The sequence below is a fragment of the Onychostruthus taczanowskii genome, unplaced genomic scaffold (genome assembly GCF_017590055.1).
Source record: "Onychostruthus taczanowskii isolate IOZ18803 unplaced genomic scaffold, ASM1759005v1 scaffold25, whole genome shotgun sequence".
NCBI lineage: Eukaryota > Metazoa > Chordata > Aves > Passeriformes > Passeridae > Onychostruthus > Onychostruthus taczanowskii.
In genome coordinates this window covers 1,850,219-1,876,635 of record NW_024499796.1, presented here as the reverse complement: position 1 = coordinate 1,876,635, position 26,417 = coordinate 1,850,219, and the positions used below count along the sequence as shown (strand labels likewise).

General features: G+C 50.3%; 1 protein-coding gene across 2 annotated transcripts in view; it reads right to left on the bottom strand.

Annotated features, from left to right (window-relative positions):
* EHMT1 (euchromatic histone lysine methyltransferase 1) overlaps positions 1–25,927 on the bottom strand; it is a 119,239-nt gene extending 93,312 nt beyond the window's left edge. The window contains exon 1 of one of the 2 annotated variants that reach the window (XM_041406644.1): positions 25,887–25,927. In XM_041406644.1, the coding sequence (XP_041262578.1) occupies positions 25,887–25,907 (21 nt within the window). In that variant the 5' untranslated portion in view covers positions 25,908–25,927. Of the gene's footprint in view, positions 1–6,528; positions 6,587–25,886 lie in introns of those variants that run through there. The other variant, XM_041406648.1, reaches the window with a different exon arrangement.
* Positions 25,928–26,417: the final 490 nt, after the last annotated feature.

Sequence of the window (26,417 nt, the reverse complement as noted above, 5' to 3'; positions counted from 1 at the left end):
CATGAGGGGAGAGGGAAACACAGGAGACACAGGAGGAATTTATTCCCAGGTAGTTTCTCTGGGGACACACAGCACGGGAACTGCCTCGTGCCTCAGCCATGCTGAGCATCGTGCCAGATGAGCAAGGAGCCAGGGCCACATCCAGGTGTGGGTGGTGCCAGCAGCTTCTCCCTGGATCCACAGGAGATGAACTCCACCTCCACTGTCCCTGGGAGCCCCACCTGGACGTGCCTGTGGGGACACGAGTGACTGGGCAACAACCCCTGGTCACTGCCAAGGCTCTGGGGTTAGCACACTGGGGGTTCTCCTCACCCACCCTCAGGGTAAACCCCGCTGGAAGCACAGCCATCCCCAGCTCCAGCTTTTTACCTATTTCCCAAAGCTTGCTGGGATAAAACAGGAGAGCAAAGAAGAGATCCAACACTGCCCTGATGCTGACCTGGAGCTGGAGCTCTGTCAGTGCTCCCAAACCACCTTCCCCAGAGCAGCCCTGGGATGAAAAATAAATGTGTTGGGTGATAAAACACAGAACTCCCTTCCCCACCCAATGCACCCACCAAGGCACTCATTTAGCTCTGAGATTCATCACTGAATATTGCATCACTTTGGAGCCTTTTAAGGAAACGTTCCAGCATTTTCCCACATTAATCAGGTAACTTTTTTTAGCCAGACAGAATTAAAAATAACCAAGATCCAGGTAGGTGTCAGTGAAAAGCTCCAGCAGGGAAAATCTTGTCCCATCACACCTGTAAGGAAGGAAGTCCTTGCCCATCTCCAAGCACTGTCCCTGCAGACAAACACAACCAAGCCCAGTGACAACTCTCCCCATTAATGCTGGATAATTTTAGGGTCTCAGCTACAGGCAGTCCATCTCTCCAGCAAAATCCTACCTAAGACTTGCACTATCTACCACAGCAGGCTCGACCCCGTTTTCATATGCAGAAGCAAAAAAATAAAAAATGTCCTCCTAATCCTACAGAGCAAATAACACTCTGGGACTGTGTGATACCACCCTATTAAATACAAACATGTTCCTACACTAGTTCAATGATTTTAAGCATTCACCATCTTTTAATTTCAGTTTTAAGCACTTTGCCTGGCAACTGTCTGAAGGGCAAACCATTATGGAAATAGGAAGACAATTAATTTTCCTTTATTCTGGAAGAGAGGATTATTGGAATAAATAAAATAATCAGCTTAAAAAAGAGCACAATTCACAACTTCTGAAAAACAGAGGGCAGGTTTCTTTCATTTTCCTTTGTAGAGAAATTATTTCCCGGGATGAAGGTTGCAAGGCAAGTGCAGAAGTTTTGGAGTTAACCTTGGACTGCTGACTCACAAATCACTGCCTCCATGCCTTCAGCAGGAGGAAGGCTGGCATTTCACTCTTAGAGCCACTTTATATATTTATTTAATATAGCAAATCAGAACAGCCCCCCAAAAAGATACAGAGGCCACTTCCCAATCTCATTTGGACCAGAGGTAAATCTGAAGCAGCCACTGTTGGACACCAGCCTTTGCGAGCACCACAACTAATATGGTTAAAGGGGGATCTGATATCCTGTGGCATACATGTACACATACATATATGAATTAAGTTCAAGGTATTTCACTCCCAAACCCCAGAGGGAGAAGGGAACAAATGGAAGAGGAGAGCCTTCAAGTTCATATTAGCAAGAGATGAAATTATTTACTGAAAAAAATTTGGGGTATCCTGGTAAGAAATGTAGTTATTTCTGCAGGACTCCTCTAATAAGCAGAAGGAGTTATAAAAATAGGATGGAAACTGTGGTTCAAGGCTGCTACAGCCTCAAAAAGAAACAGAGATAATAGATGGAGGCACAGATTCCCAGGAACACTAAGGACCGTAGAAGTACTGAGAAATCAAATTGATGATCTGGAAAATAACACAAGATTAAGAATGATCAGGTTAGTGGGGGCTCCTGAAGGAGCAGAAGCAGGAGAAGGCAGACTTCCAGTTTGCAATGGATTGTGAGGAGGTGGGGGATGAAAAATCCCCACAGTCCAGGGGGTGTGGGTGAGCCACATCCCCACACAAGACAGCTCTCCAGTGCTCCACATCCCTAAGGGAGGGATCTCCTGCATCCAGGAGCCCATGTGTTTCTGGCAGCTCACAAATCTGAGCCTGGTTCTGATCCAGCACTGTCTCCCTCCAGCAGGAATGGTTCAAACTCTCTGTCCTTCCTCCAGACACAAACCCCTGGTGCCCCGGCACAGCCACATCCCAGCAGCTGAAGGAAGAGCTCCTGCACATCCCAGCAGCCTGTGCTTCCCACAGGGAACAGCCATTGCCAATTTCCTCTGCTTCTCCTCCAGCTGCAGAGCACTGTGGCAGCAAGTAGGTCACAGACTAGAGAGCATCTGAAGAATCACCTGCACTTGGTTTCCTCTCCCTTTTTCTGCCTTCTTGGGTTTTTAGGAGCCACCAAATCCCTACACCACCACCTTCAAACCCCATCCATCCATCCATCCATCCATCCATCCATCCATCCATCCATCCATCCATCCCAGACCTCTCCCTACAGCGCTGTCTCTTCTTTTCTGCTCTCTCCCAGTTGTTTAAATCCACCTCTTCCCTGCAAGTCCTTAAAGCAGGATTTTTCTTCCATCTTCCCCTTCTCACAACCATATTTTTCCCAGCATGAGGTACCCCTTGCACTGCTTCTCTCAGCCTCAGAACCCTGAACGTCCTCTGTGCTGGTGGATGCATTAAACCACATCCACCATGGGAATGTAGTTCTTCTATAATTCCACATCTGGGTTAAAAATCACAGCTCCTTCCCCTGTGTCTGTAACTTCACTCACTAATCCTCATGGAAAAGGAGGGTAAGGAGTCCCCTTTGCCAGCTGGTGCTTTCAGGCTTCCTCAGGTCCTCTCTCCATGCAGGGCTCCATCAGCTCCAAGGAGCACAGGATGCCCCAAGACCCTTCCCTGCTTCACTCAGGAGCCTTTGGGCAGGGACAGCACTGCCAAAGGACACGAAACAAGGATGCAGCAGCAAGGACAGAGCCCAGGGTGTTAAGGAAGCCAAAATTCAGCCATAAATTGGATTTCAAAATGGCCAGGAAGGCAGGAGAGCAGGAGGTAAAACTACTTTGAAGGTGGAGAAATGCTGTGCATGACAGCAAACCCTCCCACACAGCGTCACCACAGAGAGGATTCACCACAGCAAATAATTACAAGGCTCCTGTCATAATATCTGCTCTTAAAGGCATTGCCAGTTGAGCCCAGGTTGGTTGAAGCATTAGAAGGGAGAGAAGCAAAGCCACCAGGCTTTGAAGTGGTCACCATTTGGTTATTAAAGACTGGGACCTGCATGCCGTGTCTACCCAGCAGTTACCTTCTCCTCCCTGGGATTGCCAAGGTTGCCTGAGGGTTTTTTAGATACACCTGTAGGATTCAGTTCCATCTTGTTCTTTCTAGTTTGAATACAGTCCTGGGCTGATATGATACCAGAAAGGTGAGCAAGTCCCAAGTTCAGGTTTCAGTTCCTCCATTGAACAAAGCTGTGGCAGTGGAGAAAGAGGCAAAACTGGCCACACAGGCAGAATTTTTCACACAAATCTAAAGACAGGAATGTGCAAATTCAAGCAATGAATCCTCCTGCAAAGTCCAAGGCACCCATCTCACAGAAAGCATCCAGGAGTCCCTGCCCTGCATGCCTTGCAAATCCCACCCTGCAGCAGGCACTGGATACAGCTCCATGGGATGAAGAACCTCCCTCAGCTCAGCCACACCTGAGTGCTGCGGGTTTGCAAGGGGAGAGAGGTGCCCACCCCATGGGATCCCCCAGCAGGGACCTGCAGAGCCCAAGAACAAACCCACAAACTGAAATTAGATTTGGGTGTAGCTACTCTTTTCTTTCCAGACTGATCAGTTCCAGGGCTTGCTGGAAAGGAGCTGAATGTTTCCCAGGAAGAGAGAAGCCCTACACAGCAGGGAAGCACCTGTGGGGTGAGGATGTCCCAAAAGCTGCTCTGATCCAGAGGCACCAAGTCCCCAGACCACCAAAGGCTTGGTAAGGCTGAAGCACAGCCCTGTGCTGGAGACTCTCCTCAGCCACTGGAAATAGCTAATTTCCTCCATTCTACCCTAAAACAAGAAGAGGGGGAGGGCTTTATTCTCTGGCTTGGGGGCAAACCCCATGGCACTAAGGAAAGTGTGACTTTTGTCCCTTAGCTGAGCCCTTCCCCCATTCTGGGACTGGAAACAGGAGGAAAAGGTTTCACGCTGGTCCAAACCACTTCAAGGATGAACCTGAATACTCTTCCCAGTGAGTACAAAATAAAGAATGAGATGATGGATCCAGGCTCCCTAAAGTCACCCTCTGGAAAGGGAAGGACAGCAATGACCTGCACCTGGGGACAGCCAGGGCCCAGCACCTCAATACAGACCAAGGACCAGTCCTGGTGTCACAGGACCTTGGGTCCTGTGCTGGTAAAGCAGCCCCCACCTACACACCTCAGCCTGAAGATACAATTTTGTTACATCCTGATCACAGATTTTTACAGTTTCCTTTACCTTTCTTCCTTTCAACTTGGCTTCTCCAAAAAACTATTCCCATTCTTCCTCCAAATGTGCTTTTAAATAGAATTCGATCATTTTTCTCTGAACTAAAACCCCTTGTCATGGTGACAGATACATCGCTGGCATCAGTTAAAAATGTGAAACAGAAAACCCTCATCCAGCACTGAGAAACAAGCAGCACCACTGAATCCTGACACAACCATGGTCCTCCACGACACAAGTCTTTGTTCTCACAATCATCTCCAAAACAATATTCTGACAACATCCTTCCCTATATAGATTTATATTGCTATATCTCTATCATTTCCCTCACGCCCATCAAAATGAAGTTATAATTAACCCATCATCAATAGAAATTACAATGATTTTGAAACAGCAAGAAACAATCTATTTGCATTTGGTAGCTAATTATTCCCCCTACGCACACAGCCACCAATGTTCCCTAAAACCATCCACAGAACAGACAGTCTGTGCTAGCCAGAGCTTCTGGAAAGGAGAGGAAAAGGAGGGACTAAGCAAAAAAACCTCAACGTTGGAGTGGCAAAATTTTCTTCAAATCTGCAGCATCTCGAGCTCAGCCAAGTCTGTAATAGAATTGCCCTTCTGAACTCATCCAGCAGTGTTAGAATCCACCTGGGTATCACATGGAAGCTGACAGCAACCTCAAGACGAACCTAGTGGGAGCCACTGACATTTGCTAAATTATTGAATTATTATTCCCTTCTTCACACCACTCCAAGGAAACACGAAGCCATTTTCCAATAAAAGCCGTTGGACATAAATTTCACACCAGGAGTGCTCCCAGAGCCAGGCAGCCCCAGGATCTGCAGCTGCACCCCTGATTATCCCCTCCTCAAGGAGGAAGGGTGTGCCCTCCTTGCAGCCACGCAAGTCCTGGGGGATGCCCAGGGGTGACCTCCAGCCCCTCCAGCTCCCACTCATCGCAGTCAGGTACAGAACAGAACAATGCCCTGCCCCACCCCCACGCCAGGCAGGTTTTGCTGACACATCACCTCCATTTCCTCACCATCCCCAAGGATTACAGCAATGTTTGAAGAGGTAAAGGCACAAGCCGTGGTCAGGGAGCACTGACTCAAGCAGCTCCAGCAGCCTGACAAAAATCAAGCCACCCAGGCATTTCGGCTTGATGTCCTGGGAGCCCCAGGTTGGCCCTCCATGGCTTGTGCTGTGTTCAGAGGAAGCTGATAAAAGCTCCAGGGGTGGTAAATCACATCCTCCTTCACCCACGCTTCTGGAGGCGAGTAGAGAAAACACTCTTTGCTCATTAGGAACCAGCCGAGGTTTCCCTTCCTCTGGGATGCCCCCACAAAGCAGGGATTGGGGAGGAAGGGGCTCAGTTTCACCTTGACACAATCCCTGTGCCTGCAACACTTACCTGCCTGCCAAGGCATCCCTCCTCAACACGCCGAGAGTCATCAGCCTTCAAAGCAAAGCCAAAACAGCTCAAGGATTGTTTTCCTTCCCCCATCTGACACAGGATTGCAGCTCCTCAGGCATGGGGAGGAGGGGGAGCAAAATAATAGTAATAATCAAAAGCAAAAGACTAGTCTTCTGTAGGCAAAGCTAATCCTGTCACACATTTTCTTCCCAACAGAAGCATGATAGATCGAGTCCCACTGGGTTCTGCTCACAACTAAACAGGATGAGGTGCCTGCAGCTCCCTTCTGCCAACACAGCTCAACGAGCAGCAAGGCCTCACCTCCTCTAATCATTTCACTCAACACGAAGCCACCCTGGTGCTCTACCCCAGCTCTAGAAAGCCAGCCCGAGCCTCAGTATGGCCTTGCACGGAAATAGGATTACTTTGGCCTGGAGGAAAAAAAGAAACCACAATATGAAGGTCACCCATAAAATCATCACACAGCTCCCTCTTCCCCGGCTCATAGAGAAAAAGCCTTGCTCAAACCCTCAACCTGAAAGGAGAAACACAAAAAGATATGTACATTAATGCCATATACCTCCGTCAATTTTTTTCCTCGTGTCTTTAGAGCAGTTGTTTACTGCAGCCAACTGCAGAGAAATTACAGTAGCTTAACTCTCCAACTCCCTCTAAAGGATTAATCTTCCAGTGAGCATGCTCACGCGGGAGCTTTTTCAGCACTTGCATCCATTTCATGAGTGAGGGCTGCTGCACACATGAGGAAATGCCATTTCAGGGCTCCAGGCAGAGCGAGCAGCCCCCAAACCAAGGGCTAAAGCCCTTCCCAGGGCTCCACAAAGGATCTCTGCCCAAGCCTCCAGCTCCAAGGAGGTCGAAAGATTTCACGTCCATGGCCCCTTTCAGGAAGGAGGGGGGCGGTGGTTTCCCTGCGACACTCCTTTGAAATGTCTGACCTTGGCTTTTCTCTACAGCCTGGTGGACAGTTCATCCACTGAATCTGGAGTCAAAAATAGCTTCTTCTCGCTGGCACATTTTTCCTTTTGCATCACTTGTTGGCTCATCTTTGCTTTTCAGAAAAAATCAGGAAGATAATTTGGGGTGCAGGGAGGGGGAGGGGAGGGGAAACATTCAAATAAAAAGGAACAGCTTTAAAAATCTAGTTCTCAACTCTGCATCACAGTTGGTAACAGATCCTGAGACACATTTAACTCCACAGATTAAGGACCCATGCAAATGAGGATTTGCTGGTAGACAACAAATCCAGTGTCTAAACAAGGCTGTTCAAGTAATCTTGTCCATTCTCTCCTAGACCACTGTAGATTAAACTGCTCTAGTTGAGAAATTTCTCCCTCACCTCAAAGGATGACCCTCAATTCAAAGCCTTCGTGGAGAAAATAAAGCTCCAACATTAAGGACAAATACACTGCAGAAATAGTTTCTTCCATTTTCATCTTCTCATATTCCAGGGTTCTGCCCTTCCCCTTCCCATTTATCTATTTTATGTCCTGTTGCTTAATTGCTCTTTGTAGCTGAAAGAGATCCAAGCCTCCCCCTCCCCCCAAAGGCTCTTATTTCAAGTTTTAAACCCAGCTTGAGTCTAGGACATGCAGAAACCAGACTGCAACCCCTGAGTCCAGGGAAAATCACAACCTCTGAGCCCAGGGAGAAAAAGAACAGAGGGGGCTGCAACCCAAGGTCTGAGATCACTTCCCAGATCCAGCGCCAGGCTTCACCCCAGCCATTACAACCACCTAAACATGTACTTATTTTTCAAAAAAGTCTTGAGTGTCTTTGATGCCATGAAGCCCCTTTAATGTTTTAAGCCCTACAAGTGAATCCACAAAAAGGCAGGATGCCAGGAGAGTGTTAAAGAAGGGCTATGGCTGCGTTTGACAATGCTCGCTCACCATAGCGACCGTCCCCGCAAGAAATGATAAAACCTATGGTGACACTGGATATTTTGCTCTGTTGCCACCGAAATAGAATCACCCCCAGAAAGGGAATCTCTGTTACCATGCATTAAAATAGAGGCTTTGTTTTATTTATAAAGCATCCAAACTGGTTGGTTTGGATGTGTCAGAGCACAGGCTGCTCAGCCACCCCTCCCTGCTCCATCCTTCAGGGACTTAATGACTGATGGCTGCACTTCATGCTCCCCTCGCCTCCCACGGATCTCAGGTGCTGCTGAGCCTGCCCCAGCTCCTCCAGGGAAGGTCAGAGCCAGGTGGGATCTGACCCTGAAAACCCCTGCAAAGAAAACCCCAGACTTTGAAGAAGGCAGACGTGAAAAAGGCTCGACGGAGGAAGATCACGTCCCGCGCTTCCTCCTCCACAGCAGGATTACACCCACACGTGAAGGTGGGATAGCAGCTATGGAGTTATCCTGACCTGTCATTCCTAATTTGGAAACCAGTCATACTCCCTGAGAGTTTAGACTTTGAAGATTGACTACTATTGATTCTTCTGCAAGCAAACAGCCCAAGCTGGCAATCAGTCAATAATAAGCAATTACTCGACAGCCTCTTATCTGCAGATGCCAGCCCAGACAGCTCGATTTGTGGAGGCAGCAGGTCAATAAATCAAAGCTGTTCTCAAATTTTAAAATATCATCATTTAAAAACCCACCCAGTCTTCAAACTGGCTGGAAGAGCAGCCAGGTCAGGGGGATTCCTGCAGAACAGTGTGGTGGCTATCACTAATTTACAGCACGGGAGATAGAAGGTGATGTGCTGAAATCCACCCCTGACACTCCTCACCTCTCAGGAGTAGCATGAGTGGCAGCTGGATGAAGATGATGAGAGGGAGAGGAGGAAGCAAAACCCTTCTCCTTTGAACAATGACTTGTAGGGAAAAAGCAGCCTTCCCAAAACACTCCCCAATCCCTGGGACACACCTTGCTGCTCATCAGGAGCCACAAACCCCAACAAAAATGTGTTTAACACCCCCAAGACAGCAAATTAATGGCACCTCTCTTATCTCCCTGCTGTGACCTCTGTACCCTGGGTGTACAATTAATCATTTCATCCCAAGAAATGCACTTCCTCACTTTTTCATGGCCTAAACATGATACAAGCACAGGAGGCAAAGGCTCCTCTTGAGCATTTCAGTGTGACCCAGAGGCGACACTTTAAACCCAGCAGTGCCAATAGTGCAACAGAGAGAACCAGCTGAAAACTCAGGGAGGCATTTCATGCTCTCTGTGCAAACTCCCTTCACAGGCTCATTTATATGAAAAGAGATAAAAATTGCCCATTTAATTTGCAGAAGACTAAGCGTGCAGCTGGAATGCCAGCCCAGTGCAATGGCAATATGTATCTATCTATCTATCTATCTATCTATCTCTCTATCTATCACTGCAAGGGCAAACAAAAACTTCCACCTAGTTCTGGAGACTCTAGAAAATTCCCTGTCTGTCCATGGGTTCTTGCACAAGTCATGGTAACAGCCCAAAAGTACCCAAAGAACAGCAACACTCCAATAATCCTGCTTGTGCTGCTGAGGAGGGGGGTGGCCTGCAGGATGCTCTGTCCTCCACATCGGGAGGTCACCAGGGGCACAGGACGATGTAATCAAGACATCCAGAAGCTGCCCAAGCACTGTAAATCCAAGCTCCTTGGAGCCTGTGAAGCTTTCAGTGATCAGGTTTGGGGCAGCTCCACCAACACACATAGCACTGTAAATCCAAGCTCCTTGGAGCCTGTGAAGCTTTCAGTGATACAAAAGTGTATTCATCAGGTTTAGGGCAGCTCCACCAACACACCACAGTGACCCCATCTAGGCTGGCTGCCAGGGGCCCAAAAAGTGCAAAGAACCCAAAAGAGGAAAAGGAATGACTTGGGAATATCTCACCACTGGTCTCAGGCAGGGAAGTGTTTGTATAATGATGACCAAACCTTGCAGGCTGAGTACCTGCAATCATACCAGCTTGAAAAAACAAGATTTTAAGCCTAATATCTAAATAAAAAGCGGTGACCCACTGGAAACAAGATCAATCCCATAGCTGCTACTCACTCTTCATACGCCATTTGCCAAAAAAATTCAGGTATCTAAGGATACATTCTAAAAATCCACAGTCTTCAATACATTTCAGTGGTCTGGGAGGGAAGGTTGTGTGAAAGGCAGCAGATCATGGATTATTTCAACTGTGCTTGCCAATCGGGACAGACTTCTTGAGGAGCCTACTGAGGTTTTCACTTCCATCTACACAGGGTGCACTCGGGTCCTTGCAGCAGTGGCTGGGCCAGCAGGAAGCTGTGGGAAGCTGTGCCCAAAATCTCAAAAAGATTTCTTCTCTTCTTACCCACAGAGCACCTACAGGTGGCTTTTACACTGCCAGCCTTGTCTGCAGCACCGTGACAAAGCACGGGAGAGCACTCAGGAGGAAAAAAAAGGTGTTAAATGCATCTTCCTGTATCACTCTCACCATATATAGAGAAGCTACAAAATGCCAAAGCAGCTGACAGGATTCCACAAACCGCACTGCAGAGCACCAGTGGCTCCTGAGTTTTGCAGGAAAGACTTTCACACAATACCTGCAGTTTTCTGATATAAAATATGGACCCTTTTCCTTCCCCTTGCAGATGGCCAGCAGGTCAGTGGATCCACGCTGTAAGGACAGTCCAGTGGCAGCACAGCTCTGGGGAGGAGCCTGCAAAGTTGCTGGAGTTGCTGGGCATGGAAAACATTATTTATGTGCCCAGAAAGAAGCTGCCTGCCATGGGCCTGGCTCCCAGAGACCCACTGAAACCAGTGCTGACCTTCCCCACACAAGGAAAATAATACAGCAACTTTACAAACCACAGCTGTGGCAGGAACACAAAACTATTTCTCACCTTTTATGACAAAAGCAATGCCAGTTGCAAGACAATAAGATATCACAACCTGCCATTCATCCTCCCATCTCAAGGCACGGCCATGCCATACAAAAGCTGGAGATCACCTGTCGTGCTCTGCTTCCTTCTTTCAAATGCAGCATTGTGTTAGCACCAGGATCCCGCTGCTTTGGGGCTGGAAGTGTTGCTAGAGCAACAAAAATGCTGGAAAGTAGAGCAGAGAACAAAAGGACTCCACAGCCCCAGCGAGGATGTGATCAAGGAGACAGTAACAATGTAAAATGGGACCAGGAGACCTCCCTCAGAGCAGGGAACCGCCATCTCCCATCCTCTGCTGGGCAGAGAGATAATTTAGCAAGTAGATCATCCCAGAAAGAAACTCCAGCAGCTCAGCCCCATGTCTGCTTCTTATCAGGAGCCCCACGACTGACCAGAGCCCTGCTCCTCTCCGTGATCCATCCTTTCATGCCCAGCACAAGGCTGCCATTCCCAGCTGACTTTGTAGGAATTAGGGACATGTTTTCCTGTAAAGGCAGAGTAAATCCCTGATTGCATGTCCAGCAGGTTGTCCTTGCAGCAGGAGATGTGATCAGAATTCCTCTCACTGGACAAATCCAAGTGAGATGACATTCCAGAAGTTCACTGGGACAACAAGATCCCACTGCACCTTGCAGGGCTTAGCAGAGGGGCCCTTGCTGTAAGGAACATGGATGCTTTAGGAAATAATCCTCAAAGCAGACTGATTCAGGGATTGCCTTTGCCCCTTCTGGCATGTTCAGCACGGGGACACTGCACCCAAGATGTGTGGAGAGTGTCCTGGCTGGAACTGTCACCCCTGGAGCTGGGCAGGCACAGACAGCAAACACCAGGCTGCTGTGTGATGGCAACCCACTGCCAAAATCCATCCTTGGAGGGTTGTGTTTGCTGCATCAGGCTGTCTGCAGCCCAACCCTAATCCTGGAGAACTTTGCAAGAGCTCAGAAGATCCTCCACACACACTTGGATTCCTATGTACCACAGTGGTCACAAGGACCTGGCTAATTCTGATGTGTAGCTCACGATAAAAAACACAGTTTAAAGGCAACCTTTGTTATGCAACAAAAACTGTCCCTCTGTGCCCGTCACCTGCACCTGTGGCTTTAACCCTGGCTCTGCCAACAGCTTCCAGAAGGCTCTGTGAGGAAAGGGAGCCCCTTGCAGGAGTCATTTTTGCTACATGGGAGTACAAACCACTCACACAAACTAAGCAACAGCAGCAGAAGTCCTGGAGGAGTCTGGCTTGAAGTATAAAAAGCAAAAAAAAAAAAACTTTTTCAAAGCTCAAGCAAATCCTTCATCAGTGAAGCTGATGAAGACACAAAAATCCTCTGGGTGGATTATGAAAATGAGCAAAGACAGGACCAGCTCCAGGGAAGTGAGGCTCAAAGCCTGGCTCAAAGCTGGCCTCAGCTCCTTGTGACCACCTGCACAGGTTACAGAACAAGCAGCAAAGAGGATGAACAGTGATTAAAATTCAGAGGTGGAGAAATCACATGAACTGTGAGGATCCCAGCAGCAGAGCCTGCCTGGCCCTGGGAACACAGGGCCAAGGTTGCTCAGGGAGACTCCACACCTGAGGAAGACTGAAGGGTTTGCTGCAACCTGAGCCAAGGCCCTGCTACCCATGGCTGTGACCTTCCAAACCAGCCCAGTGCCAATGCTCAGTCCCTGCTCACAGCTCTGGGGAATCTCTGTCTCCTCTGAGCTCTGCTCAGCAATGCACCTTGCCCGTGGCACGCAGAGCAGAGCACTGGGATGTGCTCCAGCCCCACCTCAACTGGCACCTCCAGCCCAGCTTCTCAATTCCAATGTAGCTGCTTCCCCATTTGACCCGTTACAACAAAAACCACAGAAAAATACAAAAATTCAAACAGACAGAATGACAAATGCTGGAACTGTGTAATGTAAAAAAAGAAGTAAATTAATCCAAGGACCTGAAGACTGGTCCATTCACAATTTTGGCATATTTTTAGCCATCCCTGATAAAGGCACCTCTATACATGACAGTTCTGTTGAGACAGGTCAAAGTTAGGCCAAGATAAATGCTCTCCTGCCTGAATGTGCTGACATCGACATGGCTGTGCCCCAAAACTTCCCACAAAGAGCTTCAACCTGGGTATCATCATTATACAAACACAATCTGCATTAATAGTCATTGCTTTCAACATGCAAAGGAGCTGCCGTGATCATCCTGTCAATTATTTCTACAAATCCAATGGATAAAACCAGTAACTGAGGAGAAAACACGTCACATCTGCTTCTTCCTGCCCTGCTGAGGAGGGCTGGGAGGAGCCCAGGAGCCCATCCAAAATGATCTTTATGCCATGGAAGCAGCTCACTTCACTCAGGAAGGCTAATTTTGCCAGCAAAAACTGCAGCCATGTTCCAGCCGTGCAGGACACCCACACAGCGTTCCAGGCAGCGTTCCTGGATGGAGGCATGGCTCACACCTGCCCACACAGCCAGGGCCTGCACCTGCAGCCTGCTCCCAGTGCCTGTGCCACTGTCACCACAAACAGCTCTCCCTGCACTGCTGAATGCTCTGGAACTGTACTACCATCATAATTAGCAATTACTGCTCTGATGCATTAATGTTTGCAAGTCCCAAACCCACCAGTCTGGCCTCGTTGGGTAACTCCAGAGCAGAGCCTTCAGCAGCGCTGCCCTGCTCCTCTTCCTCCTGCTTTGGGTCTGCCCTGGACCACGGTCTATCTCCCCAGGGAATTGTGTTCATATAAACAACCCATGCAACAGGCAGATCCCTCATCACACCCCTGGGGGCTGTCAGGGCAAGAAAAGGGGTTTTAATCTGATTTTGGGCACCACATCCCTGGAGAAGCTGCTGCAGTCACATCAGCAGCTCGAAGGATGCACTAGAAAAGACAGAGATGTTAACTGCTCCTCTCAGAAGCTGCCCAGCCCAGCAGGCAGGGAGGTGATACAGCCTCCTGTGGGGAGGGACAGATGTGCCAGGGCCACAGCACAGATGGGGAGCTCAGGGGAGGAGACACAGCACCCAGATAATGGCAGTGGTTACAGGGGATTAGCCCTGAAACTCAGCTTGGAAAAACTCACCACTCAACTGATCACATGGAGATTAATCATTTTGATTCAAGAATTTCCACAGAAATAAATGGGCCTGATGAGACACTGTGGTCCTTCCAGCCTGACTGATCCAGTGATTCTGTGGTTGCCCATTTTCCTGGGAATTTCCTTGCAGAGGTGGCCTGTGTCTCTCAGTCCCGAGGCAGCAAGGGAACAATCTGTTGGGACATCCAGGAGCAGGGAAGGTCTGGCAGAGGCAGGAAACCCTCTCTTTCCTCCTCCTTTCCTCCCTGGGTGATGTGACACACAGGGATATTTCCAGTTAGCACAACCCTCCATTGGCCAAACCTTCACACAGTTCTGATAATGCAGTGAGAAAACAATCCTGGCTGATTTTCCTTCCATGCAATTTAACTTCTAGTACTGAATATAACACACTCCTTCCCACTCCTGTGCCCAGAGCCAAACAAAGCTGATCTGCTGGAGAGGAAGGTTTAAGTAGGATTTAAGATCTGCCTGGAACTCCTGGTGGCAGCCCACGATGGAGTGAATCCTACCCAGGCTGAGCAACCACATCAGTTTGTCACATGTGGAATAAAAGAAAGCATTGAGAATTTGTGCCAAAACATTCAGGGCTTTTTCTCATTCAAAAAAAAAAAAAAAAATTAAAAAGTAAAGAGCTGCAACCAAGAGAGCAGAGCTTTTCCCAGGGTTTCAGCAAGGCGTGATGCAGCCTGTGGCTGGGAAGATCCTGCACTGTGACACAGCAGGGCTGGGGATGCTGGCGGGGGGATCCAGCCCATGGGATCCCCTCCCTGCTCTCCTGCACTCCCCTGCCCTCTGAAAGCAGGCCTGAACCCCAGCTGCAGCTGCTGTGCTCTTGCAAGATCACGTAAAAAACCCAAACACAACAGAACAGAAAAGAAAGGTCACCGAGGTGACTCTTTCAATTTCACTTTAGAAAAGTCCTTGACAGGTTGTCAAAGTGGATTTGTTTATTAAAAGTGTATTTTTCCTAGCAAGGAGCACAGAATGTCTGTACAATAGATGTCATAATTGCCCAGGTTTGTTAATAATTGCATTGGCTGGAACAGGATGCATTAACCTAATTTAAGAACGAAATAAGAACATATGAAAGATCACAGGTCCCATTTTCAAGGTGAATCCAAGGCTGCTATCACAAGTCCAAAGATGAGGAGCTGGACCTTCAGAGTCACACTGGCTTTGATCACAAATAGTTCATACTTTACAAAGCGCTTCTAGAAGTTTTCTATTCCCTTCATCAGGCCGGGCCACGATGTCAAGCAATAAAGCCAAAAACCAGAGCATATAAAATAGTGACCCTTATGTAACTCGCCATCTCTTACCTAATCAAGATAATCTCTACATTCAAAAATTAATATTCAGCAGTTCTTCAACAATTTCAGTTAAAGGCTTCCAACACCAAGTCAGGCCTTTGAACTTTGGGAAAAAATTACCTCTGTTTTACAGCTGGGAAAAGCACCACAGGCAGCAAAACCTCAACCAGCCTTGCCTGGACACTTCTTTTAACTTCTTTTGTTTAAGCTGCTGCCTGCCCCATTGCCTGGGTACCCTGCAGGGAGGCTGCTCTCACCGCAGCTGATGGCAAATCCCTCCCTGACTTCTCTAGGTTTGGATCAGGTCCCAAAACTCTTTTTCATATAATACTCCAGTCTCGGTAATCTTCTGTCTTATGGAGGGTCAATGCTGCAAACTCTGCTTGCACTTAAGTCCTATTGTCTGTCTGCACTAATTCTGCACAGACAGCATTTCCTCAGCCCTCTGCTCAGACAGCACCACACTGACCAGCCCCAGACATGAAGCCAGGCAGCTGCTAAGAGAGAAAAAAGAAAGCCAAACCCATAGATTTACCTTTCCTCAGCACTCAAGCACCAGTCCAAGCCTCATTTCACACACGGGACCATGCTGCAGGAACCCTGGTACACAACCTCTGTGCTTGCAAAGCACCCTCCACACTTACAGGGCAATAAAAATTAGCTTAATTAATAATACATCGGCAAGGAAATGTTAACGAGCACCCAGCAGGGGGGCAGGGACTGCTGTCTAATCTCCTTGTGTGGACTGCTTGCTTTGGCAGGGATCAGCAACTGCATCAGCATCACCATGGGGCAGGGAGGGCTCTGAGTCACCGGGACACGCAGCAAACATCCACATCTCTCTTTAGAGCAGACACTGTTGCATCAGGAGTTACTCTTGGCAGCCCCACGCCAACTTCCACTTGTGGAGTTTTGGTCATTTAAAGAAGAGTTTTGGCTATCCCTGGGCATGCAGAGTATAAATACACACAAACACGGAGCCTCCTCCTCCTCCTCCTCCTGCAGCTCTTTGGCCACGTCTGCGAATTCTGCAGCTCTGCCCACGCCGGCCTCGAGCTGCTGGGTCACGAGAGGGGAGGACCAGACCAAACCTCCCTGTTCTTGGGAGGATATCCAAGCCATTTCCTTAGGATTTGCCCACCCTAAGAGGCACAGGGTGCTGAGGCTCATCCCAGGGCAGACAATGGAAATCCCCCCTCCCAGCCGGTTCTCCTCCCTGGCACAGCAGGCAGCTTGGGCACCCCGCAAGAGCCAGCCCGGGGCTCCCAGCCCCAAGGCAGCCAGGGGCTCATCCCCTGCAGGGCTGTGTGGGGAGGAGGATTCCTGCAGCCAATGGAGCTGCTCCTGCCTTTCATGGGAAGCGTGGCTGGGAACAAAGGCCCGGTGAAGAAAGGCAAGTTGGCTGGTGAAACTGGCCAGGGCCAGACCTGACAGATGAGCCTCATTCCTCATCACCTACTGCCCTTCTCCACCTCTTGAGCAGCCCTGGGGTCACACCGGGTCGGTACCTGAGCCAGACACTGGCTGGGGACGGGGATGGGGACAATCCGTGTGTCCCATGTCACTGACACAGTCTCAAAGCCCAGTTCCAGCCCACACACGAGCCACAATCCCAGCAAGTCACACAACGTGCACGTCCTCCCTGCACAAAGCACCAGCATCTGCAGGAGGAGGGAAAATTTGGGGCTGCTGTCAGCCAGGGGCAGGAGATAAATGATGTCTATAAAGCAGCCTCTGTGAGGGCAGCCTGGAAGGCTGAGAAAACATCAAACCAATAAGGTTTTAATAAAAGCCATAAATGATTAATACCAACGTGCTCTTATCAAAGGCAAACTCCTAGAAACACAAGAACATAACCAGATCAGCAGCACAAAGGGCACATTCTACAGGGAAGGAAACAACAAAACTCACAATAAAAACCCAGAAGAAGCGCAAGAAAGGCATGGAGTTCACTGTGTGTGGCAGAAATCTTAAAAAAATCTTGAAAAAAAAAAAAACCATGAGAAATACAACTTGCAGCTCCTAAAAACCAGAGTGGAAATAAAAGACAGAATATGATCCCCCCTCGCTGGCCTTTCCCAACGCTGCACGCCGGCAGCTCCTGGCGCTGTGAATTCCCAAATTCAAAGCAGACTGAGCTGCAGTTTGTCTGTCTGCTCGCTGGTGGCATCTCCCTGCTGCAGGGGGATGTGGATTAAAAGACAGGCAGGACCTTCACCTCACCTCTCCACACGTGCTCCGGGAGCTGGCACTACAGCAAGAGGAAATATTCCAGCTCATCCGAGGGCCATCTTTAAAGGAACAGACCTTGTTTGTCCTCAGAGTGTGGCAAAAAGGATTAAATATTCCAGATGTCACCTCCAGGCCCGACAGGACACCTTACAAACAATCACCTTTGCATATTAAGAAGGCATTAAAGCACCAATCTGAATCCAGCCCAGCAAAACTAAAGAACACCCTTCCTAATCCAAAGAACAAAAGGATTTCTAATGTATGGGATTCACAGACCCTTAACATTTAAAACACAGAGCCACAAAAGCCATTACAAACAAGTCTGCAATTAAAAGCACCTCATGTCTTGGTTACCAGTTCAGCAATGGTGCTTTTTGCAGAGCCTTCCGGGTGTTGATTTAAGCCATCAAATATTAATAATACTCTTCAATTAATAAAATATTAAGACTCATGTTTTAGATTCTCATAATCTGGAGCTTTATGTGCAAACTGGCAGGGACCTACATGGAACCACACAAACCAGCTCCCAGTCCATTGTTAATACTTTCACCTCCCAAATACAAATATTCTTTTCTTTACACCTCCAAACCCACGCTTGACAGGCTGTAAATTTGCTGCCAACCTCAGTGGACATATGAAACGCACCAAAACAAGAATTTCCCAGGTCCCAAAAATGCAAGTGATTTCAACAACCATCTCCTACTTAGTGCAGGTCCCAGTGACTTCCAGGCTCGAGGTGCTGCCCCAAATCAGATCCCAAATCCTCCTCACAAGGCAGGAGGAGCCAAGAGGAGCCTCCAGCACATTCCATGTGCCTAAAGCAAAACTCAAATACAGGGAATGAACTTCAGTCAAAGCAGCCAAAAAACCAGCTTTGGGCGACACCCCAGGAGCTGAGATAATCAAGAGAGGACAAATTAAACTACAAGGAAGACAAAATAAAATATACAGAGGGTTTTTCCACGCAGCTGCTCCCACCTGGGCTGAGCTAATCCAGCATCAAACCTGGAGTCAGTCTGGCAACTGGGCAAGGCTTTGGAACCACAGATTTGGGATACTTGCATTCACTGGATGCTGAGGAACACCACGTTTCAGTACCTCCCTCCCAATTCTGTAACAGGCATACTTTCAATTCCCAAATCAGCAGCTGGATGAAGCATGTAATTTTGAAACCCATTAATCCTTTCTAAGTCTTCTACCACGTGCATGTTTAATTTCCCACTTCTTGAAACAATATTATGATTTTTGAGAGAAGCAGAGCTTCTGAATGCTCTGGGTCAGCAGTATGAAACATCCCCAATTCCCACTGAAGCTGGATAAAGCATTGGGGTAATTTGCCTTCTGGCTTTGAGCCTGTGGGAGAAATTACCTATTAAAACTTCCTCTGAAACTGCAAGAATTGGAAATGTGCAACTGAAGAGGAAGAAGGTAGCTCAGATTCTCAAGAAAACAGGAGCTGATGCTTAAAAATGAAAAGAAGGAGGGAAATATGTATTTCATTGCTCTCAGGGCTGTACTCAAATGCACCTGCAGGTCATGGCCAAGAGCCTGGGGAGATCAGGGCTCCCTTTTGCAAGACAACATGCTCAAATCCACATCTGCACTTGAGTTCCAAATTAATTAAAAGCCTGAAGCAGCACTCTGAACAACTTCCACCATAATCAAGGCCCCAGCACAGCCTGTTGCAGCTCAGACACCCGGACTGCCATCCCCTCTCCACAGAGGTGCCCTGGTGCCCTGCTCCCTTCTCTAGGGATGGCTCAGCACATCAGGTTCCTCCTGGCTGTCCCTAGAAGCAATAAACACCTCATTCCTCTTCTTCCCACCACCGAGGGCAGCAGGAGCAGGCAGTGCTGCTGCAGCTTCCCAGGGCTCCTGGACTGGCTCTGCCCACAGCACAGGGAACGGACCCGGGCCATCCTTGGGCACCTCTGATCTCCACTCAGCTCAGCTGCCTGGTCCTGCTGCTGCTGTAAATGCTGTACTGAGCTCACAGCACCTTCTGGAGCAGGCTCTGGCCAGCTGACCCAAGGATATTTAATCACTGTTGTTATTTTTATCCCTGTTCACAAAATTTCACATTTCCCTGGAACGCTCAGTCACTTACCTGGCTTTATTTTGGGTTTATCCATGTCAGCCTGGTTATCTTGCTCCATATTTACTTCCTCCCCAGCTGCACCACCTGCAAATTTCCTCCCTGTCCATGTGCTGGCTCTGCAGGATGATCAGCCTTATGCAAACAGAAGTGGACCTGAATTTTCTGCTCTGCCACTCAGCATCTCCCTGTCCTGAACTGACACTGCCTCAGAGAGCTCTCCTGCCAGAAGGAGACACTGAAAAGGATGGATTAATATTGAATAGCCATCCCCACCCCCAAGGCAGCCCCTGCTACACCCAGACAGCTCAGGTGGGCTCACCTGCTCAGGATTTGCCTGTGCCAGGAGTCAGGCAGCAGCTTTGAGCCATCCCAGACAGAAACCCCGGTTGAGACAGAAGCAAATGGCAAAACAATGGTGGGGATTGTGCTGGGCATTAAGGAAACAGGAATCCTCTTGGAGCAACATTTCCTACTTGAAAAGAGGATGTGCTGGATACTTTGCCATGCTACAAAGTTTTACTTAAAAGCAGCAAAGCTTTGAAAAGCTTTTCTCTTTTAGACACAGCAATACCACACTGAGCTTTCTTCCAAAGATGGTTTATTCTGGGCTTATGAACTTCCCAGAGCTAGGAGAGCCATACCAAACTCTTCATTCCCAGTTGGATTCACTTTATGACTTCAGCCAGACTCCAGCCATCAGCAATGGGATGTCCCTGCCCACACAGCCTCACTTCAAGAGAGCACAGACTCACAGGACTGCTCCCTGTTCCCTCTGATCCACACATACTTGACTGAACTCCGTGGTGACCTTTGGCTTCCACAACAGTCAGGAAGAGAGAACTCTCCAAAATGTGTCTTGGAGCACCCAAACAGACTCCTTGAACCTCTCGCAAAACACAATCCCCTCTCACCTCCTCCTTCTCTGGGATGCAGTGGCCCAAACCAGCACTTTGCCAGGGAAAAGCAAGAGGGGAGGTGTGGGAAATGGATTTATAGAAGATTTCAGCATTTCTTACCTTAAGGTTTGCATACAGCTGCATACAATGTGAGCCCTCTGTCAGGTTTTGAGAATTTACTATAAACCCATTTCCCACAGGGAAGAGCACTTCTGGGGTGGAGAGGGGAAGGGACAGAGCACAGGCAAGCTGCTAAAGGGCAAGGCTCAGACTGCCCCAGATCAGCCCCTGGTCACCCCAGCAGAGCTGCCCTGGCGCACACTGGAGATGGACAGGGCCCAGCACCAGCCCAGGGATGCCATGCCCTCCTCACCCCGCTGCTCCCAGGGACGGGATCCAGCTCCAGAGACTCCAACGGGCTCCCTCCATGGAGGAGCTGCTTCTTCTCCTTGTTGCTGTTGGGCTTTTTGCTGGTAATTGCATCTCTCCCAGGGCTTCTGCTGACACAGCAGTGGGAGAACAATTCCTTTGTATTCGTGGACAGAGAACTAAGTGGGCAAAACTCCTCAAACTGAGACCAAGGCTCTGCTTTGAAAAGCAAAAAATAAGCCACCTTGGTCTGGGATCACCTCTAAACTAATAAAGCTGCACCCACAGCAAGGACTTTTATTACAATTTCAGCAAGAAGAAATGAAAAATCATTCTCTCCAGCCAGCATAATTATATTGGAAGAGTTTATTTAAAGTATAACCCAGGCCTTTGATTCTGCCTTGACTGACAAAATGTTCTTCAGATGCTCTCTTCAGTCACATTGGCTCAGTCACATCAGCTTAGCACAGCTGAAGGGCACTTCTGAGGCTTTCTTAAAGCTTCACAAGTCGCATTTGCTCATTCTGTTATTATTTAAAGTTTCTCTAGATGGAAGAAAAGGATGAGTTCCCCACAGGCCTTTGCCAGCCCACAACATGTGAGAATTCATGGAAAAAATAAAAGTTAGCACCTATTTGACTTAGGATAAGACTTTGCCAGGGCCAGGAATGTGTGTAATTATCTTGTTAACAAAGTAACCTAGCTACTTCAGAAAAGTTCTAAAACCTCCTTATGAGTACCAGAGAGGGAAAAAAACACCAAACTTCTTTTTCTGTCCAAAGACACAGTTAAAATGTATTAACCTGGTGCCCCAGGAGAAATGTAACACAAGTGAAACACAGGTGTGTTGTGTGTGTTCAGTGTGGTGTGAACACACCTCAGGGATCCCCGGGGAAGCAGCTGCCCTGCAGGACACAGCCCCGAGGAGGAGTGCTGGGGTTTAAAACCCACCAGGTCTTCCTGAGATAAGTGACTGAAATGGGATGTGAATTAAAAACCACAGAGGCCTCTCCTGACTGGCAGGAGGGAATGAGGGAGGGCAGGCCTGGAAGCAGAGCTGGATGGTGCGACACCTGGCAGACACAGAGTGGGAATCTGCAGCTCTTCCCTGCTCACTGCTCACTGCTCACTGCTCTTCCCTGCTTCCCTGCTCACTGCTCCCAGCTCCTGGCTGCTCCCGGGATCCCTCCTGCACTCAGCACCTGCGGCAGGAGCCTCTCTGCAGGCAGAGCCAGGGAAATGTTGGCCCTTGATGTCGTGGGGAGGTGACTGAGCTGGCAGGGGGCTCATGGAGCTCCCAGCACCGGCTGGAGGGGATGAGAGGCAGGACCAAAGCAGAGAGAAGCCTCAGCATCACAGCTGATCTGAGAAGTGCTCAGCCCCAGCGTGGGGAGCTGCTGGTGCTGAGCCCATCCCAGATCCCCAGCCAGGAATTCTGCCCGCTCGTCGCTTTAGAGATCAAAGCTGCACCTCCAGAAGAAAGATTTTACAGATCTGAACAGACAGAAGGGAAGAAAAATGATGAAAAATGCAGCGTGACTTCTAAGGGAACCACTTCACTCAAAGCCACACACGCACCTCGCTTCCTGCACCAGCCTCCCCAGGTCACCATGAGCCCCAGCAAAAACATCACGGCCTGAACTTCAAACTTGCACTAAACAAGTATTTTGGGAAGAACACAAACACAAGGGCAGCTCTCCAACAAACTGATGCAAACTGGAGGGGCAGCACCAAATCTGATGAACATGCACCATCATACATGCTGGCTGAGCGAGCCTCAGTTCCTCAAATCTCAGTTCCTTGAAGTTTAAACTTTAGTGCAGCAGGTCTGAAGCACATAACAACCCCAAACTGGACTGGATATAAGACATCTACTAAAGAAATCCAACAGCAAAATCAGATTTTTTGGCAGCCTTGTGGTCACTGCACCTAAGGACTGCAGCACAGCCATTCCCCAACACAGAGATCACCTGGGACATGTACCAGAAGAGAACAACGACTGAAGTTCACAGGATTTAGCAAGAATTTTGTGTTTAAAGAGATCCTCCCTCAGCCATCAACGCTAAGATCTGGCAAGAAGCTGTTCTACACTGGGAGTTTTTGTCTGGAGTTCAGTGGCTGCCAGCAGAGTTGGGCACTCCCTGCAGACACACAGACATCACCTTCCTAACCTGCCCACTCCCAGCTCTTTGCTGGGAGTAAGGATCTCCTCCCAAAAACACACCTCTGCACCTCTCTTAACCAAGTGAAACAATTCCATCTTGCACTTGGCAGAGCACCGTGGACGTGGGATGTTTTTCCTTGCTCTCCCACACCAGCACTGGGGAAGCAAAGAGCTTCTCCTCCAGTCCCCACATTCCAGCCTGAGTTACACCAACTCCCTCCCCTCTGGCCTCAGAGGGGTATAAGCAAGATCTGGCCTCAGACAGAACTGAGTTCATGGGGGAGGGGAGGAATTAAACTCCAAATGAGTCACTGTTCCCTCTCCATAATCCACAGCAACATCTGGGGATACTCTGCCTGACTCGGAGAGCAGTGGTTCTTAAAGCTCTGCTCAGAGGGCAGACCCAGCCAGGGCCCCTGGAGATGCTTCCCAAAACAAAACCTGTGTGTCTGCAGGGTTAGGACTGACCTGTGCATTAGGAGTTGATGAGCTATGAACCAACTCCTGCCCCAGTTTCAGCCGTGCCACTCTCCTGGAAGAAAATCTGGACCACGGAGCCACAGAGGCACTCAAGGGCTGATTCCTCTGTCACAGGGAAAAATTAACATTCATCCTCTGCAAAAGCACCAGGGAAAGGCAGCAGGATCAGGCCAACTGGGATGGAACAGAAAACGTAAAGGAAACCTTGGACAATCTCCCAGCAAAAATGATGGGAATCCTGCCTGAGGAATAAATCCAAGCTGTCTGCAGCACTTCCAAAGCACTGCCAGTGTCACCTGAGTGGCCGTGCCACAAACCTCACCCCACATGGGGCAGACATCCCGGGCCAGAGCACAGCCCTGCCAACAAGGCACTGCAGAGAGAGCTGGCAAAGGCAGCAGCCAGCCTGGCACACCGGGGTGGGCCAGATCAGTGACCACACCTGGCTGTGGGCACAAGCTCCAGTGGGTCTGTACACGAGTGTGCACCTGGATCAGAGTCTGTGTGTGATGCACAGCTGGATGACAGTCTGTGTACAGTGCACACCTGTATGACAGTCTGACAGTGATGCACACCTGTACTGTAGCCTAGGTATAACTGTACACCTGTATTACTGTGTAGAGTGCACATCTGTATTATAGTCTGTGTACAAATGTACACCTGCGTTATCACCTGTGCACAACGCACACCTGTATGACAGCCTCTGTACAGCTGTACACCTGTATGACAGTCCAGACACGAGTGTACACCTGTATGACAGCCTCTGTACAGCTGTACACCTGTATGACAGTCCAGACACGAGTGTACACCTGTATGACAGCCTCTGTACAGCTGTACACCTGTATGACAGTCCAGACACGAGTGTACACCTGTATGACAGCCTCTGTACAGCTGTACACCTGTATATTACAGTCCATACACGAGTGTACACCTGTATGACAGCCTGTGTGTGATGCACACCTGGATCACAGTCTGTGTACAATGCACATCTGCATTACAGTCTGTGTACAAATGTACACCTGTGTTATCACCTGTGCACAACGCACACCTGTATGACAGTCTCTGTACAGCTGTACACCTGTATGACAGTCCATACACGAGTGTACACCTGTATGACAGTCCATACACGAGTGTACACCTGTATGACAGCCTCTGTACAGCTGTACACCTGTATGACAGTCCATACACGAGTGTACACCTGTATGACAGCCTGTGTGTGGTGCATACCCGTATGACAGCCTCTGTACAGCGCACACCCGTGTCACAGCCCGTGTGCGATGCACACCTGTGTCGTTACCTGGTGGCTCTCGGTGCACGCAGGCTCAGCAGCCAGCCCCGCTGCTCTCGCTGTTCCCCTGGGGCACAGACTGTGACAAGTTTACATTCTCTGGCCGCCGGGGCAGGAGGCTGGGCCGCACAAGGCGCGCTGCCGCAGCCGTGTGCCCTGGCATCCCCGGGCACGGTCGCAGCCCCGGCTGCCGTCACCGCACGGCCGCGCCCGCGCTCCGGGGCATGCGGGGCCGGTTCCCCGAGCCCGGCGGGTGACGGGGGCTCTGCGGGCACCGCCACCCCCGGGCCGCTCCGGCCGGCACAGGGATGCTGCGGCTGCCCCGGGATCCCTGCGATGTCCCGGGTCAGGCTGGACGGGGCTGGGAGGTGTCCGTGCCATGGCAGGGGTGGCACCGGATCCCCAGGTCCCGGGTCAGGCTGGACGGGGCTGGGAGGGTGCCTTCCAACCCCAACCGTTCCATCGCTGACTGTACATGCCCGGCGCGGCGGGAGCGCCCAGGCGGGTCGGCGGGGCTCAGGGGAGGCACGGAAGTGCTGTTGTGTCCCCGGAGGAGCGGAGCGCAGCGCCGGCAGCGCACACTGCCGAGCCGGGCTCCCCCGGGACGCGCGGCCCCGGCTCCCCCGTGGGGCTCCTCCCGCCCGCGGGCCCCGGACCCTGCATGGCTCCCGCCCGCCGCCGCCCCGGACCCTGCATGGCTCATAGCACCGGCCCGCCCGCCGCCGCCGCCGCCGCGCCCGGCCGGGCCCCGGACTCTGGATGGAGCCGCGCCAGCGCCGCCCCGCCGCATGGGGCGGCCCCGGAACATGGATGGCGGCCCCGCCGCTCCCCCCTCCCGCCTCCGCCACACGCACTCGCTCCCATTGGGGGGAGCCCCGGAATCTGTATGGCACATACCACTGACTCACCGTGGAGGGGTGTAACTTATACAGAGTCCCGGGCCCCCCTACACACAATGGCAGCAGCTCCCACATTCTTCCCCTCAGAGGAGTTGGACTGAACCATGGGGCGGCGGGGGCACGGCCCCCCTCCCGGCCTCCGACAGAACCCGCCTGGCCCTGGGCGATACCACTCCACGCTCCCCCATCTTCCTTCCCCCCGCCCGGGTAGATGGACGCCGCCGCACTCACTCACCTCGGCATCCACTGTGGCCATGGCCGGAGCCCCGGAGCGCAGCCCCGCCCCCCCGGCGGCTCCTCGCGCCTTGGCTCCGCCCCTTGCCCCTCATTCTTCTCAATGGAGACTCTCGGCCGAGCACGGCGCATGCGCGCGGCAGCATGGCGGCCCCCAGGGGCCCCGCTGTCCGTACGGCGTCATGGCGGCGCCCGTCGGGAGGTGCCGTACAGCCGAGCGGGGATGGCGCTGCGGTGACACGGGGACAGCGCTGGGCTGGGGACGGACCCCGCGCTCCCCGCACCGGCTGCCGCAAACCGCGGCCCCTCACTGATCCTGCCAAGACCCCCGAGTCCTCCGCACACCCCCAGAGTGCGGGGGAAGAGCGGCCGCCGTTCCCAGCTGAACGCATCATGAGCTTCCCAAACTTTCAGCAGCACCCAGCAGCACAGCTTGCCAAAAACCTACATAAAATAAAATCCCCACAAAAACCTCAGAAAGCATCAAAATGTCCCTCTGTCTTTCCTGCCAAAAGGTTGAAAATCACCTCCT